Below are 17,429 nucleotides of genomic sequence, written 5' to 3'. Positions count from 1 at the left end.
ACCAAGCGAGAGCGATGCACGTCTTGGCACAAGCCAGCCTGCAAGTCTTGGCCATCCCCAGCAAGGCAGAAGGATCGTCAGTCTGCTCTTAAAGTCCTATTTCTGGCCTGTAAATGCAGATTCACTCTCCCTCTCCTTTCTCTCTGTCCATCCCCATTTCTGCTCTCTTCTTCCCATTTTATAAACTTGTCAGCAGTTTATCTGTTCTCAAAGTGTACAAGAAAATGAACAACAAATCAGGAAACTGTCTTTTTTTTTTATTTTTTAACACAGAGTTTAAAGTTAAACTTGGACAGAAATTAAATTATTCTTTAATAGGAAGACATTTAATGTTAAATATTTTCTATCAGAAGAAATATCCAGAGGCACTGATCTATTTCACATGAGCAGAACTAGGAATTTGTTTAGTGCCTTTCAAAATCCCAGAGGTGATTTTCAAAAGCACTAAATTGAACAGCCCCAGAACAAACTATGAAATTGTTCCAGTGACACAGCCTGAGCCAGGAGCCTGTCACTTGGAATAGCGACCAAAGATGAAATTTCAGCTGTTAAAGTCCCGTCCACAGCTAAGACCCGGAGTTGGATGGCCAAGCTCCACAAGCTGAAGACAACCCTAATGCCATTGATTTGAGTGGGACTGCAGAGGTAGGAAAGTACTGGACAATAGGACATATGGCAGAACTTTTGTCACAGGAAAGCCAACTACCTTCCATGTCCTGAAACAATTTTGTATTTTTCAGAAGTTTACATTTAAGTATCTTTTAAAGGTATGCATACACATCTCTTTCCAGTATAAACATCTTTGTATTTGAAGTCAGGTAAACACCTGCCTCAAATTTAACATCCACACCCCAGATGCTCCACTTGCTGTGACAGCTGGACATATTTACATCACAGTTGCTTTCTGTGCTCAAATTCCAGTCCTTTTCCAGTGCTTTCAACCTTCATCTCCTACAATTTGAAGCTCTCAATGTTCCCCAAATCTCCTGAATTACCAGGGCTGAGACACCGGTGAAAGCTGCCTGCAAAAGTGGGTCTGAATCCTCTGCTGCTTGATACTATTTTATCTACTTACATAACATAATTTCATATTCATTCACTGAAATGTTGGATTTAATAATAAAGAGAAGGAGGCTTTTGTAACTAATAGTCTACTCCTGAAATGACTAGTGACAGACCAAGTATTTATCTAGGGCTGTATACTGTTCATACTGAACCTGGACAGAGAGTGGTGCAGGCTATTTTCTGAACGCTCTGGCCCTCGCAGAAGGCACCACCGTTGAGTGGGGCAGGATTGGTGCAGGTCCTCGTACGCTTCTGAAAGCCTCTCCCGCATCGGCTGTTACACACTGACCACTCAGTCCAAGTAGACCAGCCTCCGTTCACTGAAAAGCAAGAGAGAAAGAGTATGATCACGTAAGCAAGCCATCCTGGTCAGCCCAAAGGCTCCTCTGGCTCTGTGTCATGCTGCCTCCAACAGCAGTCACAAGTGATGGCTGGGAAGAGCACAAGAAGCAACACTGAACAGACGCAAACCCACGTCTCCAACGTACCGAACGTACAGCATGTCAGAAGTCATTGTACAAGTTGAAGAAATGCTGACGCTGAATGGAAAACACTGTTTGATGGCTATTCTGGCTGGCGGGTGACCTACCTTCTCCTGAAAACCGACCTGACCCAGCGCTAAGCACCTGGTGGTGTGTGTACAGCCAGAGTCCCTGCAGGTTCAGAGAGTACCGGCAGCTCTGCCAGCCAGAAGCCTGCGCTCTGAAAGCTGCACCATTTTCCAAAGGGAGCTAATCTGCACTCCAGTGCATTCTCAGATGTACCGAACATCTATGCATGCCGCGAGATTCCCGTGCTTTGACTAGGAATTGATAATTTTCTTTCCCTTTCATTCCAGAAGGTGATTTCAGCGTGCCAGGGCAACTTCACTCAGCCCTCTGTGGACACAGCTGGTGTGTATGAATGTCCCAGCACTTCCATAGCAGATATTTAAAGTGCTCAGAGTGAACTCTCACTAAATGCATTTTTATTTCTGGACTTTGGGAAGAAATTTATATTTGGAAGATATTTATGCTGACCTCAGTTTCTGGGATAGATGGATGGATGGATGAATAAGGATCTGTGCTGCTCTATTTAATAATGCCGTTGCCAGGGTATGGATAACATACTAACTGCTCAGATTCCCCAACCCCCAAATGTTTGTGACACAACCCTTAAACAGCTTTGGTAGCAAACCCCATAAAAATGGCTGGTCCCCTCCATACATCTCTCTTGACTGCACTGTTGAAAAAAATGCTGTATATGTATGAAGAAGAGTTGCAGTATGCCTACATCTTTATGTTTCTGCATTCAACACAGTTACAAAACAGTGCTCTTGCATGGTCCATCCCTCAATATGACAAACACTGCTAATCAACTCAATTCAGTCGGTTTTCTATAAAAACTGAACTAGAAGGCCCTCATTGTAACTTCAGAGAAGCAACTGCTTACAATTAAATCTAACTGCTACCCTGAATATGAAATGAATATTAGGGATAATGATAGGGATTTTTTTCCTACTTGTCTCTCCTATAATTAAGCTGATTGTAAGGAACACCAGGACAGTCAGCTGGCACGTTGTCAGAGCAGGTTTTGTTCTGGTGGATACCCCCGCCTGGGATGCATCGGGGCAGTAACATTACAGGAGCAAAGGCTCGAACTGGTGCAGCAGAGCTACAGCACAACACAGCCTGGAAAAGACGTCAAGAGGGCATCTCATCCAGCCCCTCCCCAGCCAAAGCATGGCCAACCTCAGCATTAGATCAGGGTTGCGGATGCAGACACAGAATAATGTTATCCCATGCTTTGTAATTCCCTGATATTTATTTTTAATCTAGGTTGTGTGCCTATGAACTGCAGCCCCAGAGTGCTTTGCTACTTTGCCCTGATATCAGAGTATGTTTTGGTAGTAGACACCCAAAACAAGCTTATTTAAAGAGATGGAAGAAGCTGGATGATTCTGCTGAGCTCTGACACTCTTAGCAGTATCTGGAAGCATAAACTACCTTTCGGTTTTAGTCTTACTTCTGAAAACTGTCACTAACAACCTGAAATGCATTGGTAGAACCAATGTCTTGGATGTTCCTCCTGGAGGAAGTGCCCTCCATGGCTCCTTGCTGCCTCCAGCCGGCATGTGTTACAGCCCGGGGAGCAACCACCTTCTCTTCAGTGACACAACTGGCTGTTTGCGTAGGTGCTTGTTCCTCCTTTCACGCCATTGCCTGTCACCAGTAAGACAAGCCACTAGACCTGTACTGCTGAGTGTTTTCAGTAATGAATGCTGACTGCAGTCCCTGCGCATGGCTGCAAGTCAACGGGCAGCACAGGTGGTCCCACCTGGACACTGACTGCAGTAAGAGTTGCATACAGGTATTTTGCATCCCCCTCCTGCCCCACCGCTCGCTTTGAGTGCAGGTCCATCCACATGCAGCAGGACAACGCATCACTTACCATAGACGATCACAGTCGCCGTGGTGCTTTTCCTTTTGGCCACAATGTTTTTGGCAACGCAAGTATAATTGGCTGTGTCAGAAAGCCGAGCTTGCTTGATGATCAGGTTGTGATCGATGGTGATGTAAAAATTTCTGTCTTCCACGGGATCAATCACCTCTTCATTCTTCAGCCACTCCACCTTGGGGTTTCAAAGCGCCAGAAGAGAGGCGGTGAGTCAGCATCAGGTCACACCACAACGGGCACAGTATCTGTGATTACATTGCTTATGCCAAAAAATGCTATCAGTCAAGGCACACCACAAAGGACTCACCTGATGCACGATGCCAACTGAAATAAAGCACCACAGCAGAAACACAGGAGAACATCTTTCAGGCCTACCCTTTCCTTTGGGTCCCATTCCCTCGCACCCGCCTTGCCTTGAAAATATCAATGCACTTTCAAAGGCTGCCAGCCATCAAACAGAGAAAAATAGCTGATCTATGCTTTCAGGGTCTGAGGCAAGGCACAAGGAAGGGGTTATATCTTAGGACAGTATCCACAAACAGAAAACTCCCTTACAACATCCGAAACCCTAAACCACCAGAGATCTCACCCATTCTTTTGCATGTCTTGTCTAATTAGGCAGTTAAAAATACAGTAACCTTGTATGTACCTGCCCTGGGTCTAACACAATGAGGCCCTATACCAGAATAGGTCACACTAACAAATTAGGAACACGCCAATGTTTTTAAGTATACATGCACTCACATGTACTTTCATGCTATTGTTTTGTTGCAATCAGGATTAAACAAAATAGAGACAGTTACCAAGGAAATAGGGAATCACAAAGCACATCAGTGCTTATTTTTCCCTTTTCTTTATGTAAGCTATATTTTATTTTAATAAAGCGTAATTTCCTTGGTTACACAGAAAAATATTTTCATATGTGATTTTTAATCTAGATAATGTTCTCTTTATTGCCTTCCTAAAGAAACACCCTATTATATCCCAGCTGACTGCTGCGAGCCACCCGAACATAATTTGGCTGCAAACCTAGTAGCTTGTTTTCATTTGAACCGAGCGTGCTGTGAAGGACAGGACTGGGGCTCTGGATGGATCAAAGCTGGGCCTTCATGTCACTGGATCACTTCAGCTTCTGCCCAGGACTTAATTAAAGGAAGGAAAACATAAACACAATCAACCTGTCGGACCCATGAGGTGCTAACTGCCAAGACCTCACTTTTCCAAAGAAATTTGAGGAACTGCCCAAGCATCGACATACCCCAAAACCAACAGAGAACCTGCTCCCCTGCTGAGACAGCTGCACAGAGTGTCCCAAACCATGGGGAGAAAACCAACGGCCTCTCCCAGTGTTAAACACAGAAAGCTCAATTCATCCCCAGACGGAGCTGGTCCAATGCTGCAAGGCCAGCACCCGTGGACACGGGCTTGGATTCAAGCTGCCCACCGCCCACTCCCCATCTTTAGCCCTACTTTAAGCGGCTCCAGCTCCCCTACCCCAGTTTGGGTGGATGTGCATCAGGTGTGAGTGGCTTCCAAAGATGTACCCCTTACAGAATGTAAAGCCACTCCCCCGAGGAAGACTTGGTTCAAATCCTCCTCTCCCACAGCAGATCACTGCAGTATGTGGCAGCCTCACAACTGTCCATACTTTATAGCTTAAAACTGGTGGTGCAAAAAAAGGGCTGTGGAAATGGATATGTGTGTCTGTGAGTAGCAGGGGAGGAAGAAAAAAAGACATACAGCTTTGCAAGCTGCGTTTCTGTCACTACAACATTCACGTTTTACCATGGAAGATACAAGCTCTTAGTCAATAAACTGGTTTTCCTTGCCAGGATGACTAAAATTGTTCTTCCTCCTTTCTTGAATCCTAATAGGTACCATGTATAATCAAGACAGACAGATTCCTGTTCAGTCAATAACGATATTCAGCTCCTTCCTGACCCACAGGTCAAGTCTGTGTCTGTCCCAGACTAAAACAAGTCCGGAGCCTACCTCTCCTCAAGGGGCAGGCTGCCACTTAACCCCTGCCTCTCACACAAACAAAACGTCTTTCTTGGGTTTTAATATCATTATTTATTTCTGGGATGGAGCACAGACCTGTGCCAGGACTCTAAGAGATGCTACACACACTGCCACGGCTGTGTAGCTCCTTCAAATCCACCTGTACTTTTCCTGTGCTCTGCCCATGAAGGACATCAGGACCTCAGTGCGGACAGGACTACAGTCATCCCATGGTCTACGGCTCAGTCCAAAATGTTCCTGGTGTGCCCATCCAAGCACATACACTAGCAGCCCTCGGCACTGTGCATGGTTCCATGCTCAAGCGTGCAGTTCTCTTTTTCCAGTACTCTGCAACACTTTCTCTCCACAAAAACACACACATACATATTCAATCTGGGTCTCAGCTGATTAGACGAAATGAAAGCTATGAGCATTAAATTCCCTTTCATCCCTGCAAAAACACTGAAGATGATATGAAAACAGGAGTTGCCAATATCAGAAAAAAAAGATACTCTGTATAATCCAGTATACTGCCTCTGGCTCTTCACCAAATCTCTTAGGAAAAAGATCCTTTTCACCTAATGGCTCAGAGAATTTTTCTAACAATAAAACATTAAGTTTGCAGAACAACAGGATGCCTTTTTTTCTGAAAAATCTGTTTTGCCAGTATGTCGGTACCGTGTGTGCATGACTAAACCCCATCTCTCTTACAAGATACCTCTTTATCATATCTAATTCAGTCATCTTCTGGCATCCAGGTTTTTATGATGTCATGAGTGTGTTCATGTAGCAAATGATAACATCACCAATTCTGAAGGGAGGAACTGATGGATGATTTGACAAGAGACAGGAGTTACCTTTCATATACATTTTAGCCATCAGTAGAGCAACACAACAAAGAGCACACCCCTCCAGCGGATGTGCTTTCTCTCTCAGTCCCTGTGGAAATGATGACTAATTAAACACACTACAACACGTAAAAGAGACTTTCACTGGTACTTATTTTCAGTTACGGATGGCTTCATTTTTTCCGCTGCGGGTGACAGCAGTGCTCAGCACCTCCAAACCTCAGATTTGGTTTTTTGAGGTAACCAGAATAGATGGGCGCAGGGGTGCTCTGTCACATAAGTAGGAAAAGAACAGGTGTCAAATACAAAAGAGAAGAGAACAAAGCGGAACAAGACAGTGTGATTTATGAATGACAAGTATGCAAACTGTTATTACAGAAGTTAAAAGCAACGATCTCTTTTGATGCCATGTCATTCCCCAAGGCACAGCCCCCTTGCTGAAGTAGGCTGTTAATCCAGTCAATGCAGAAACTTATCCTGAATTTAATTCCGCTGCATGAATAATGGTGACTGGTGCCCTGGGGATAAACGCGGTGCTCACAACAAGGCTGGCAGATGAGGCACCAGACATTTACGTGCCAGAGACCTGCACCCCTCCGGCAAGGGGACAGAGGAACAGCAGGACACCCAATGGGCATTTCAAAGTGCACAAGATGCCTCTCTTCAGGGTCACACTAAATCATGCCCTCATGGCTCCATTTTTCAACTCTCTGGAGAGACGTTTCTAGAGTAGATGTTTGGGTTTGTGTACATACTGAGGATGTGTATTTAATGGCGATAGTCACAATGATTCTTGAACAGGCACCTGATCTATTTATTCAATTAAATCAGGCACTTCCCTCCAACTGTTATCAATAAATGTATATGGATGGTTGTGCATATACCGAGAAAAAGCCTGGGCATCAGTTTTTCCTTATGGCAACAGAAATCATTTAATTGGCAACAATATTGCCATGAAGGATGGGGTAAGTGTGCCCTTGTGGAGATGACAGCTATGGAAAATCAGAACAACATGTAAATGTTTTTTCTTACATACCAGCCCCCTGGAACAAAGCAGGCAGGAAATGCCCGTTTCTTTTTTAGTTTTCTACTCAAGAACGTTATTTTGTTATATGTTATATGGTGTATGTATGTTTGCAAATTGACTAGCTAGAGAAGGTCCTTCTGTAAAGGTGAGAACATAGTGAATGAAATCCTGACTCACAGCGACTGCGTATGCTGAGAAGGTGGAGCACACCCAAAGTCAGCCAGTTTTTCCTCAGAGCTCCTTAGTCCTCGGGACGTAATTTGCAGATCAGTGAGGCACACGGCTCCTGCCAGCTGTGCTGGATCTACACGTCCAGTGCTGCTAACACACTGGCCAGCCTGCCATCAGACTGAGCCATCCCCATGACCGGCTGAGGAAGCGCGTGATCCGAGACGGCTGGAATTCAGAGCAACGTACCTTTTAGCATCTTTTCTGTCATCCTGCTCCCCAGTGAGAGACAGATGTGTTGTCTCTAATTATTTGCTGATTAGTATCGGGAGATACATTAACATAATTGGCACATTTGTTCTAATTAACAGAGGGAACCTGCCACATGCCACCCAACACGAAAAGCGAGACCATCAGCAAGAACAGAAAAGCTGCAATCACTGCCCCGGCTCTACCTCCGAGCTGCAGCCAGAGCTGTGCTGCTGCAGGACATTTCCAGCAGCAGCCTGAAATAAGGCAGCACACGCGGAGACCAAGATTTGCAAAGCCAGGCCGGGCTTCAGTGCAGACTGAATGAACACAGGGAACATAAATCACACAAGTGATTACATATGCAGGAAAACCTATTACGGAAGCTAATTGCTGACACAAATTTAGCCATACCAAGTTACTAGCACTACTAGACACTTAACTCTCTTGGCACACTCGCGTATGTGTGACTGTTTTAGAAATTGGTAGAGCAGAAGCACATCTGCCCCAAAAGAAACCCAAGAATGGAAAAGGGATGTGAGCTCATCTAGATCGTCCCCTCCTGATCATACGAGTCATTCCTTACATCTCTCGCAATCTCAAGAGGAAAGTCAGCAGGGTGCGAGTTCTGGATCCTGTTCTCTCATTGCCTCCTTCGCACAACCTGCCCTAGAGTCATCTTAGGAGCAGAGAGGACCTGCCAAAACCAGCAAGTCTTCCACTCCCCTAGACACAGGGAAAGCCCTGTGGTGCCCAAGTGCAATTCTCCAGAAGAAACAAGATGCAAACAGCTGGGAGCAGCAAGAGATTTGCCTTGATAAAAGGCAATTTAGGGTTCTGGGAGGCGAGACCATTGCACCCCTGCCTTCCCCATGCCTGGCTGATGTGGCATGAACGCTTTCCATCTGATGTCCCAACCACACTGGCGTTGCAGCTGGTGTTCTCTGCAGCTCTACCGACCGGTCACAGCAGCACCACTGGCCTTGCCGCAGTCCCTGCTAAGCTCACATCGCCTCCAACAGCCACAGGGAAATCACAGCTCCCCTTCTTCACCCCAGTTGTAACAACAGACACGCATCCCATACCATATTTATAGTAAGGGCACACATATGCGTGCCAGTAAGAATAAAACATTTGTGAAGCTAACTACTGACTTGGACGCAGTACAAGAGGCCCAAGTGAGCCTGAGAAAACCTCAGCAGCTTTCATACAGGCTATTGAGCCAGCAGCTATTTCAGGCACCTTGAGACTTGAGTGTCTCTTTCAAGAATGTTATTTGGTTTTTGGATTTGGTTTCAAATGTACACTTTCATCCCAGCAACTGCCCGCTTGAAGAGGATGCTGTCCTCTGCGCACTACTTGCTGGAAATAGATTTTGTACCTGTTTAAGGTTAAAAAAAAAAAGAGGAAAAGAGAGTAGTCTCCAAAGTGAATGAAATTACAGCTATGAGAGACTGCAAAACACATATTGAGAATAAGACAGCAAATGCAAACCACTGTGACATTTTGTTCAGTTGTTGTTACTGTGCTTCTGCTGCCAATAAGGGGAATTTGTGTTCCTGCTGTGGAAACACTTCCTTAATTGCATATATATCTAGCTTTCTGCTTGAGTACTAAAATTTTCACAGGGTGTACCTACAGCTGCTGGATGTCTCCGGCCCTATTACAGCTTCGCTTTATGCACAACAGGGAAGCGAAGCCTCTCAGAAGAAACTTCAAAGGCCGAGGTGGACTGCATGGCTCAGATAGTAGCAGATAGAGAACTTTGTTTCATAGAGCCTCAAATTCAAATACAGATCACAGCATCATTAATCAAAAACCACAGTGGCTGCTGTGAGGCCACTAGGAATTGCTGGGCTCCCTTTCCTGCTTGAAAGAGGGGTTCAGAATGGAGGTCCCATGTGTTGGTTGATGTTTTCAACATCACATGGACATATGGACTCCCCCATCCCCAAACCAACTGGGAGGTGTCTGTTTGGAAACAGCTTTAAATGGGTTGGTTACCAATGTGCGGTCTGCAGATAGATAGATAGATGAATAGATGGCCTCTTTCTTCTTTCTTCACAGCACAGAGCTATATGTTTTTCAGGATCATAAAGTTCAATAAGGGAACAGGATGTTGGGTGGTGGCTGCAGTCCCTGAGGATGGCCCTTTTCCTGTTCTCCCTGAAACTGGCATTGTGCCTGTCGTTGTATGGACAGTTCCTCCTACCAGTTTTCAAGTATGCGGGATTTTGTCCAAGTTATACTTCTCAGTAAAAGAAAAGCATTGATTCTGGAAGCTGGAAATTCCTGAGCAAAATCCAAGAAAACCTGACCATACGACTTTTAAGTGACAGCTGGTGTGCTCTCTGCAGACTGCATTTTGGAAACACCTCCCTTGAAACACAGGAGCATCTTAATTCTTCATACCTAAGGTGAGCACTGCATCTGAAGAAGTTACTGCCAGAAGAAGTGACCAAGGCACATGCTATCGCCGGGTGACTGAGGATGCTGGTAAGAACCAGGGGCTCTACAAACCCCTGCCGGAGGTAACTCTTGTGCTTCAGGTGCCACAAGGCCTGGTAGCTATAGGGAACAAGAATCAGTTGCTGTTGAAGTAGGACCTGACGGCCTAATCTTGTAGGCTTACAGAATAGCATCTCCAGGACGAGAAGCTATCTTCTCTAAGGGGGAAGATGGAAGGTACACTCAACTACCTCATCAAAAAACGCAGCAAAAAGCTGTCCCCCACACTGCCTATCTTCCAAAAATAAGTGTAAGGTAAAATGCTGCTTTTCCTGAGTATAGCATGAAGAGGAGAGGTAGTTTGTGTTAGAAAAAACAGCAACCCAGAGCCATTTTTGCCGCAAAAAGCAAGCTGTAGAGAGAATAAGCTAGCAGGGTTCAGGTCACTGCTCTTGTAGAAAACCTCCCATTACAACATTTTATGGAGGAACGAGAAACCTGACCATTCTCCAGTCTCACAGATCACCCTTGCCTGTGCCAATCGTACAGCAACTTAGGAGCATGCTCTACCCTCACTTGCATCAGCATCAACAGAACTACTCCAGAAATGAAAAGTATAGGGGTAGATCCCATAGAAAATTCAGGTTTCAAAAAACCTCAGTCCTGCAAGAAGAGCTGTGCATGGGTTTCTGCACTGTGGAAATAAACTGCTAGGAAATGTAAAAATAAGGCCACCTAATAAGCTAGTAGTCAGCATATTTCCCAGGGAAGCACGAGATCCAAACACAAGGCTGTATTCAAGCAGGGGGTTATAACCTGCCTCTCTTACTTCTCAAAAGAATTCCCTAACCATCCGCCACTAGATTGAGGTGTAAAAATTATGAGAAATGTACATGACCAGACACTGACAATTACAGGGAGCTTTATCGCTTTGGAGAAGGACAGGCCTGCATTGCCGGACCTTACCCAACGGCTCTCCAGGGCAAAAGGAATGAGTGGTCCTCATTCTTTTAGGCTGTGCTCCTTCTGCACACAAACCTGCCTGCCCCTTCCCACTCTTCCTCCCGATGACAGCCAAAGGCAGTTCTACTGTATGTTGCAAGGCACTGCAAAGGACAATGTCACTTCCCAGCTAATTAGTATTTGTGGCCACAAACTCCTCTACTCCCCTGTCTTAGAGCTCATTTTTCTGCCGGGAATATAAACCACTGCCTCAGCAACACACACCTGCATGGAAATGCATACACATGAACTCCCAATTAAGGGATAATTGCTGCAAAACATAAGTGGCTCTCATGAAACAAAGCAAACAGCGTTCGTATTAATAATCAATTAGATGGAGCAGCCACCTGATGCTGCCTATTTGGAGAAGCCCCCAGCTTCCACCAGCTTTTGCCTGTGCAGGAGCAGCTGAATAAAGTCTGTGTCACAGTCATCTTGACTCAGTAAAACACCCTGCCTCTTGACTCAGGGATGGTTTTCCCCTTGCTCTAGTTCCTAATTAAAGCCATGAACACGGATAAATATCCCATCCAGTTTTAAACCCAACTGGGTCACCAAACTGTATGTTTCACCCTGTTTTGCAACTAAACCACTCTGTGAAACACCTCAATTATAATTAAAGAAACAACTATCTCCCTGTTAAAGGCACAGCAAATCACACATTTCAATGCAAAAGTTCATCTGGCAGCTTACGATATATTAACCGATCCTACATCTCATTGATGTTTTGATCTATAACCTATCACAATGAGCTAATGTGATGTGACTCGGTGTCTCTAGCTATATTTTATCATGTGCTATACCATGCTGGCATCTTTCAAAGAACAAATTAACTGAGCTAAGGGGTTAATTGCTAATAACTCTGCCATTACTGTTGGAGCGTAGCAGAACAGGACCCTTCCTGCCTTCTCAGGTTAGGCTTGAAAAAAATGCACACACAGAAGAGAGGGGATTTGACATGGCTGTTTCTGATGACACCAGGGAGCTGCACCTGTCTGATCTCGGCTCAGCACCGGCAGCTCCCGCCGGCTCTGGCAGGTCAGACTGCTTATCTCACCGCCTTATCCTATCCCTCCCCATCGAGGAAAAGCAGAAGGCAGGGAAGCGTGGAGCTAGGGCAGGGTGTTGTTTGGTTTTATGTCCATGCCTTTTTTTTTTTCCACAGCAGGAACATGTGAGTTGTCCCCTTCACTCCTCAGCTATGTACAGAAACCTCAGCCTAACAGCACCTGCGCTGGGCCTTCTGCTGCTTGCTTGGGCCACGTATAGGAAAAGACAAAACATTTACCTGGGTGTTGCAGAACCTGCAGGTAGGTTCAGCTTGATATTGGCTATAGAACAGAGTGGGGAGGCATGCCACGGTGCAGCTGGCATGGACGCCGGTCGGGGCTGGTGGGCAAAGGCATATGGCCACAGAGAGGCTGATCCGGTTCTCCCGGTGACCAAGCAAACCCTCAGTTCCTTACTTGGTCCCAAGTGAACAAGCAAGACGCACTTGGATTCGACCTCAGGCCACAAGACTGGTGTATTTTAACACACTATCTTCTATTTGGATCTTGGGCTTTTTTTTTAGTGGCTGTGATCTGAGCCTACTCTAATGCTCGGCATGTCCTCGTGGATCTGAGGGACTGGTAAGTGCTGCTTTAAAAGCTTTGCCTGCCCATCTCTGTCTTTGTCCTTCTTGCCCTCTGGAGCAGCTGTACGCTTCTATGTGGCTCAGCTTTTCAATCATAGTAAGATCTGCACTAGCATTGATCCATAAGAGCTTGACACAGTTAATTGCAATTAAATAGGCTGGGAATTATAAGACTAAATTCCCCAGCTACTGAAAAGAGGACAGAATGTATCCCTGAGCATGGTTGTTCGCACCACTTTGAAATACCAAGGAAAAAAAAAATAATGAAGGGGAAGAATAAAATCAAAGAGAAAAAGCAAGGGGAAGGCTCCGTGACTCTGCACTCCAGCATTACATTACAGTGAATGTGTACAGTTTCACAGTGTAAACTTTTCTTCCTCTGTTTTGGCGTTAAAGCCACTGACTACTTCAGAAGGCAATAAGTGGAAAAAAAAACCCAAAACCAAACCCAAACATAGTGCCCAGAGTGGGAAGAGTTTGAGGCACATGCTCACCAAAGCATTTGGAAATGCTGCTCACAGCTGCAGCATATGCATTACCCTACGCTACTTTCAACAAGATGGAAAAAAGCTTCAGCCTTCTGCCTGCCTTCTCCCAAGTTCTTTCTTACTTAGTTACCTGCACCATCATATCAGAAAGTTCTCCGAACAAATAAACGGTCTTAAACAAAGAAGCCATTCATCTCTAAATTAAAATAATCATGTAATCCTTCAACCCACCAAGTTACCTTTTATCTTCCCATTTTTTTTTAATTTATCTTACCAGCTTCAGCAAGTGGCTGTAATAAAGTGTCACATTAAGGTATTCATATTCATTAGTGTTCAGGTCTTTGTTCTTTTAATAGTGTTGGAAAGAATCTACAAAGAGGCTGCATTAGGCGGCTGTCCAATCTGGGTGTTTGATCTCCTTCTGATTTCAAAAGTCAGGAGAGGAAAAAAACCAACATTGAGAATGGTTCTTTTGAATGTCAGATGGGGAGTATACGATTTCTGAGCCTGCCAAGTGTTAATTGGTGTCTGCCCTGACCACGGTGCAAATAAGATTCAGAGCCAGTTAATGTAGAGTCATGAATCTCGGCTATTGACAGAGTGAGCCAGGATACTAAAAGGCAGGAAAAAGTGCAACTATTATGAGAGCAGCTCACAGAGGATCTTTTCAGAGATCACTTCCACGCGTCATGTTAAATGATGCTGTTTGGGTCCCAGCCGCCCGGCTGGGCATTACAGACCCTTCCGAGGGAATAACCAGACTGGCTGCTGAAATTTCAGAGGTGCTTGTAACATCGCATTCAAACAAACTACCCATCATCATCAATCTCCGTTTCTAGCAAAGGTAATGAAGTTCCCCAGTACTACCCTGCACCTCCAGAACAACATATCCCGTTGCAAAGACTCGGGTCACGGCACAGCGACAAGTTGATTTGATGCAAAGAAGCATCAGAAAGGAAAATAAAAAAATGCGGCTAAGTTCCTGAGGAAAGCCAACTGATTAGTATTACAGTTGTCAGCAAGCTGGCTTGGCAGAGCTAAATGCTCTTTACAGTTTTGGGGATCTTAACAGGGAAAGGAAACAGCCTATGGAAAAAGAAAATGGGAAAAATCTTCTATGCTAATTATTCCTTCTGATGTTTGTGGACACGTTTCTGCAATTCTGATTAAATCTAAACTTGGGTTAGATGGGGAGGTAACACTTTAAGCTTCATCTCCTGAGAAATCAGTCATCAGCGCTGACTGACAACCACTTTGCTACTTAGCCATGACAGTCTAACTTATCCTAATGCAAATTGGCAACAGTTTCTTCTGTGCGTGGCAGAGGAAAACCGAGGAGAATTCAGATAGGGGAATTACCGTCATTAACAATCAATTTTTCTCTTAAGAGCCGCAGCGGATTTAGGATTTCAGAGCCCCCCCGTGACTCAGAGAACCCCCCCTCCCGTGAGCAATGAGTCTGAAGCTGGAGCCACAACCGCACTTAGGCAAACTCCTGTTCACAGGGACACCCGCCGCTGTTGGCAGGCACAGATTTTGCTGAGGGGCTCACTTCTGCCAGGTGGAGGGCAGGCGACCCACTCCGGGGTTACTTAAATACCAGCAGGAAAACCAGACAAGCCCCTGAAGATGGATCATTAGGCAGACACATTACCTACTTGTCCCCATCTCACGCTGCTTCACCTGGGAGCCTGTGCTGGACCACGGTACACCCTCTTGTGCCAGGCTGCCTGGCTGGGGCACACAGAATCACACAGAATCACAGAATTTTCAGAGTTGGAAGGGACCTCTCGAGATCATCTAGTCCAACTCCCCTGCTAAAGCAGGATTGCCTGGAGCACATTACTCAGGACTGCATCCAGGCGGGTTTTGAAAATCTCCAGAGAAGGGGACTCCACAACCTCCCTGGGCAGCCTGTGCCAGTGCTCTGTCACCCGAACTGTAAAGAAGTTTTTCCCTGTGTTGGAACGGAACTTCCTATGTTCCATAAGCACACATAAGCATGTGCACAAACATGAGGGAAATGTAATCCGGCAAACTGAAAATTAAAACATCTTCATACTATGCTTGAAAGCTGCTTCTCACAGTAAGTGAAATCTGTTGGGTTTTTTTTTAAAGGAAAAGGAAAGACAGTAGGCTGGTATTAATATGCTCCACCAGCTACGTGTCCTTTGGATGCCAGATATAACTGTGATTTTTGAAAGGGAAGAACAAATTGAAACCAAACTGCCTGCAGCTCTGCCCAGCAAGGCACCATAATCCGAAGCCATTAATCAGTTCCCAATCAATCTTGTCTACCAGCAGCAGTCAGTCAGCTCTCCATTACCACCCATTCATCATGCCGTGCCCTAGCTCACCGCACCATTAGCCACCGATCGGGCCTTAGTTAGGATGTCCCAGTGCCAGGACACTGCTGTTGCTCCTCACCTCAGCTACTGGGATGCCTTCGGGGGGACGGCACTGGAGCAGGACCTCTTGCTCCAGGGACACTTCTTTCCCCAAGGGCTCCTGCTCAAAAGTTTTCCGGAGATCTGGGGAGGGAGAATGAGAAGAAAAAGAATTAGTGTTAATAGCTGGTCGTATAAATTATATTTGATTGCCATACCGTATAAATGTGAGGGATCTTTCTAAACAGAGAAAATAGCATTTTGGCTCCCTGGAAATTGAAGCACTTAAAAAAGACCAGCACATGTTTTCACTTCATTCCAACATTAAGCAGTCAACGGTTTCATAGTGGATTTATTATTTATATTGTGGTAGAGCATATGAACCCAGCCAGGATCGAAGGCCTCAATGTGGAAAGTCATGTCCAGACACAGAACCAAAAGCAAAACAAGTCCCTTCTTCAGATAATTGACGTTTGGTAAACTATGCCAGTGAAGTCCTAAAGAAAGTTATGGAAAATTAGATAAACCTGTACAACTAAAGCACATAAGCTGAGTTCATGGTTCAAGTTTTCATGCTGCAATTCAACATACTTTTAATTTATAAGCATTAACTTTAAGGCTTTAGCTAATTTTTCTTCACTTTATCATTATCCCTGTAGCACTAAATAGACAATAATAATCATAATCTGGAGTTGAACTGTGCTTGGATCCTGGCACAGCACCCCAGAAATGTGGCAGGCAGAGAGGGCATCAAATGCGCCTCCAAACATTGGACCAATTCATCAAGCTGTGAGCTCTGGCTTTTTTGTACGTTTCTGTAATATCTTTGCCTTGCTGGTAAAATGGAATTGAGAAGTTCCCTCCTTATCACTGGCTCTGTATTTCTGCCATGGAGTGGCACCCCCTCCGCTGTGCCAGGGAGGATGGGGTTTTGGAGAACTGAGCATTCAGCCCCAGTAGCGACTGGGGCATATTTCTCCCTCCTGCAAATGGACACAGGGCCATGCTTGAGGCTATACCAGAGAGCTTCCCTGGCTTAAAAAAAAAAAAACAAAAAAAACCACCTTGCAAAAAAAAGTTATTTTTATTTTACTTTTTGTTCTGAAGTCAGACCAGTTCCCTATGCCAGCTCACGGCGAGGCTGCACAAATACTTGTGTCATATTGGAAACAAGTCATATGGGAACAATTTAAAAGCCAAATATTTCATATTTTGAAGCCATAAAATGCAGCTGTGCTGGAAAACATATCACTGAATTGAACCAGTTTACAAATAAACCATCCAAAGAGTCATTTTTCATCTAGATTACCTCCAAGGTCTGATTTACAGCTGACCCCAGCAGGAACTGCATCAGCACTACCAAAAGGCAAAAACCTGGGGCAGGCAAATGCACAGATGGAAAAGGAGATGGGGTATCTGGCATCAAAATCAGCTCCTCTGAAACTCGCCTTCGGATAGCACGAGACCGCTGTCCTTAGCCTGTATAGGGCAAGTGTGGTTGTTCAACTACCTGGAATTAAATGTCAATCTAGTTGTGGAAAAGCTCTGTTGTAGCTGGAGATACTGATTTTAACTTAAGCTGATAATGTGGTGAACTTCTAACGTCCTTAAACCCATGCATTTCCCTAGCAAAACTGAGGCATCTCTGTTCTTCGCTGGCACTGCAGGCACAAG

The 17,429-nt window shown here is 45.0% G+C and overlaps 1 protein-coding gene across 1 annotated transcript in view; it reads right to left on the bottom strand.

Annotated features, from left to right (window-relative positions):
* UNC5C (unc-5 homolog C (C. elegans)) overlaps window positions 1-17,429 on the bottom strand; it is a 157,559-nt gene that overhangs the window by 43,722 nt on the left and 96,408 nt on the right. Inside the window, exons 5-7 of the mRNA XM_009883065.1 lie at window positions 15,796-15,899; window positions 3,496-3,676; window positions 1,218-1,385 (exon numbers count right to left, since the gene is read on the bottom strand). Coding sequence (XP_009881367.1) covers window positions 1,218-1,385; window positions 3,496-3,676; window positions 15,796-15,899 — 453 coding nt within the window. The remainder of the gene's footprint in view (window positions 1-1,217; window positions 1,386-3,495; window positions 3,677-15,795; window positions 15,900-17,429) is intronic.

Source organism: Charadrius vociferus, unplaced genomic scaffold (assembly GCF_000708025.1).
Source record: "Charadrius vociferus isolate BGI_N301 unplaced genomic scaffold, ASM70802v2 scaffold410, whole genome shotgun sequence".
Classification (NCBI taxonomy): Eukaryota; Metazoa; Chordata; class Aves; order Charadriiformes; family Charadriidae; genus Charadrius; species Charadrius vociferus.
The sequence above is the reverse complement of the archived record's forward strand: the minus strand, read 5'-3'. Positions and strand labels throughout refer to the sequence as shown.